General features: G+C 43.3%; 1 protein-coding gene across 1 annotated transcript; it reads left to right on the top strand.

Annotated features, from left to right (window-relative positions):
• The first annotated feature begins 1,456 nt into the window (after window positions 1–1,456).
• On the top strand, window positions 1,457–2,463 carry LOC127230934 (60S ribosomal protein L5). Its single transcript, XM_051196251.1, has one exon. It carries the CDS (start codon window positions 1,674–1,676, stop codon window positions 2,415–2,417), a length of 744 nt encoding a protein of 247 aa, XP_051052208.1. The 5' UTR covers window positions 1,457–1,673; the 3' UTR covers window positions 2,418–2,463.
• Window positions 2,464–2,859: the final 396 nt, after the last annotated feature.

Here is a 2,859-nt window from a genome sequence, read left to right as displayed (position 1 = left end):
AGGATGGAAAATACAGCCTAACGCTCCAATGGCCCTAGGAAGCTAGAATTTTAAAAATACTATCTAAGAAGCCCTAAAAATCCTCAAATTCCAGACCCTGTCCTTTGCCAGTAAATGGGCATGGTCACACTCCTTGCTGCTTATGTCAGACAGGCCCTTGAGTACGTAATTCTGGCCTAGTAAGATAACAGAGAATGAGCTGACTAACTGCTTATCTGACGTCGGCAAACTGCTTGTGAAATCCCTGCCCCAGTGACTTATGCAGGGCTTTGTTGTAAACCCTATAAAAGCTGTTTTGATTCTACTCTCTGAAGTCCTCAGTCCTCTACCCCTGCGTGGCATATGACTGCAGACCCCAGTGCACTTGGAATAAAAAATTCCTCATGCTGTTGCATCAAGACCGCTTCTCGTGAGTGATTTGGGGTGTCATCTTTCCTGAGTCGGAGCGTGAAGGTCCATGCTCTGCAGGTTTTTCACTACTTACTATGTCCATGGGAAGCTGAAGCCCCAATCTTCTACCATAATTGTTTTCCCAAAGTAGAGTTTCTGTGCAGACTGGCACTCCTGGGTTGTTACTGAACTCTTCTGGGGTTGAGTTTGTAGTTCGTTTGGTTTTCAATTCTTATACTTCCTTTTTGTGGGTCATAATTTTGTCAACCTGGAGTTGACTCTTTTTTTTATTTTTTTGAGACAGGGATTCTCTGGGTAGCCTTGGCTGTCCTGGCTCTGTAGATTAGGCTGGCCTCAAACTCACAGAGATCCACTTGCCTGGGCCTCCTGAGTGCTGGGATTATAGATGTGCACCACCATGGTCAACTTGGCTAGGTTTAAGAAGTGCTTAGGAGAAGCAAACACCTTGATGTGCCTTTGAGAGCATTTCTTGAAATGGTTAGATTGTCAGGAATCTGACCTAGTGAGTGCATAATCTAATGGAATCACTGGGAGATGCTGACAGCTAGGAAACAGGACTTCAGTGTACCTAATTGTCACTGGGGATGTACCCTTTGGTGCTGTTTCTTGTCTGGGCCCTTTCTACATTTAGTGGTTCTGCTTTCTGGCCACTACAACATAAGCTGCCCTATCCTGCCACACCCTCCCCACCATGACAGACTGATGTTTCTAAAAATGCAAGTCAAACACATTTTTCTTCCTTTAAGCCTCTTTTCTCAGATATTTGACCACAGAAAAAACAAACAAACAAACAAACAAACAAACAAACAAACGGGCACAGTTTCCTTCATTGTTAATCCCTTCTGGCAAAAGAACAGCATCCACAGAACAAAACTGAAGACAGAGCTGTTTATAGCTATCCCTCCTAAGATGGAGGTGTTTCTAGTTCTGTCTAGATGGCAAAAATAGTTCCAGAGAAGTTTCTGAGACGTAGAGAGTTGATTGATAGAATAGCAGGGGGAAATTTCAATGGATAAGAATCCCTTAAGAATCCATCCCAGAGCTTTTCCCCCTAGCGCCGCCGGGCCCGCAGGTCTGTGTGGAGCCACGGTTGCGGGTGTCTGTTCCGCAGGATGGGGTTCGTGAAAGTTGTCAAGAACAAGGCCTACTTTAAGAGGTACCAAGTGAGATTAAGAAGGCGGCGAGAGGGTAAAACTGACTACTATGCTCGGAAATGATTGGTGATCCAGGATAAAAATAAGTACAACACACCCAAATACAGAATGATAGTTCATGTAACTAACAGAGATATCGTCTGCCAGATTGCATATGCCCGTATAGAAGGGGACATGATAGTCTGTGCAGCATATGCACACGAGCTGCCAAAATATGGTGTGAAAGTTGGCCTGACAAATTATGCTGCAGCCTATTGTACTGGCTTGCTGCTGGCCCGCAGGCTTCTCAATAGGTTTGGTATGGACAAGATCTATGAAGGCCAAGTGGAGGTGACTGGAGGTGAATACAATGTGGAGAGCATTGATGGTCAGCCTGGTGCCTTCACTTGCTATTTGGACGCAGGTCTTGCCCGAACCACAACTGGCAATAAAGTCTTTGGGGCCCTGAAGGGAGCTGTGGATGGAGGCTTGTCTATTCCTCACAGTACCAAACGATTCCCTGGTTATGATTCTGAAAGTAAGGAGTTCAATGCGGAAGTGCATCGGAAACACATCATGGGACAGAATGTCGCAGACTACATGTGTTACCTAATGGAGGAAGATGAAGATGCTTACAAGAAACAGTTCTCCCAGTACATCAAGAACAACGTTACTCCAGACATGATGGAGGAGATGTATAAGAAAGCTCATGCTGCTATCCGAGAGAATCCCGTCTATGAGAAGAAGCCCAAGAGAGAGGTGAAGAAAAAGAGGTGGAACCGTCCCAAAATGTCTTTGGCCCAGAAGAAAGATCGGGTTGCTCAAAAGAAGGCAAGCTTCCTCAGAGCTCAAGAACGGGCTGCTGAGAGCTAAAACAATTTGCTATGAAGATTTTTCATAAAGATAATAAACTTATTGACTAAGCAAAAAAAAAAAAAAAAAAAAAGAATCCATCCCAGAGATAGTTAATCTTTAAACCAATCTTAAAGATTACACATCATGTCAAGCACTGTACCAAAATTTCTTGACTGTTAATTTTGAATTTTCATTTTAATAGTAGATGCAGTTTAAAGTTTCTATGATTATGTGGGTGGTATAGACATATAAGCTCAATCCCAGTGAGGCAGAGGCAGGAGAGTCATTGCAAGTTTGAGGCCAGCCCTGAACTACATAGTGAGTTCTGAGGCCAGCCAGGACTACAAAGACTCTCAAAAAATAACTCAAAAAGCTTGTATGTAAAACAGATGACAGTGGTTTATAAATTTACACCACAAAAGTGTATAGAATATAATATAACAAAGAGTATTAGAGAGGT

This window comes from Phodopus roborovskii, unplaced genomic scaffold (genome assembly GCF_943737965.1).
Source record: "Phodopus roborovskii unplaced genomic scaffold, PHOROB, whole genome shotgun sequence".
Classification (NCBI taxonomy): Eukaryota; Metazoa; Chordata; class Mammalia; order Rodentia; family Cricetidae; genus Phodopus; species Phodopus roborovskii.
This window is presented reverse-complemented; position numbering and strand designations above follow the sequence as displayed.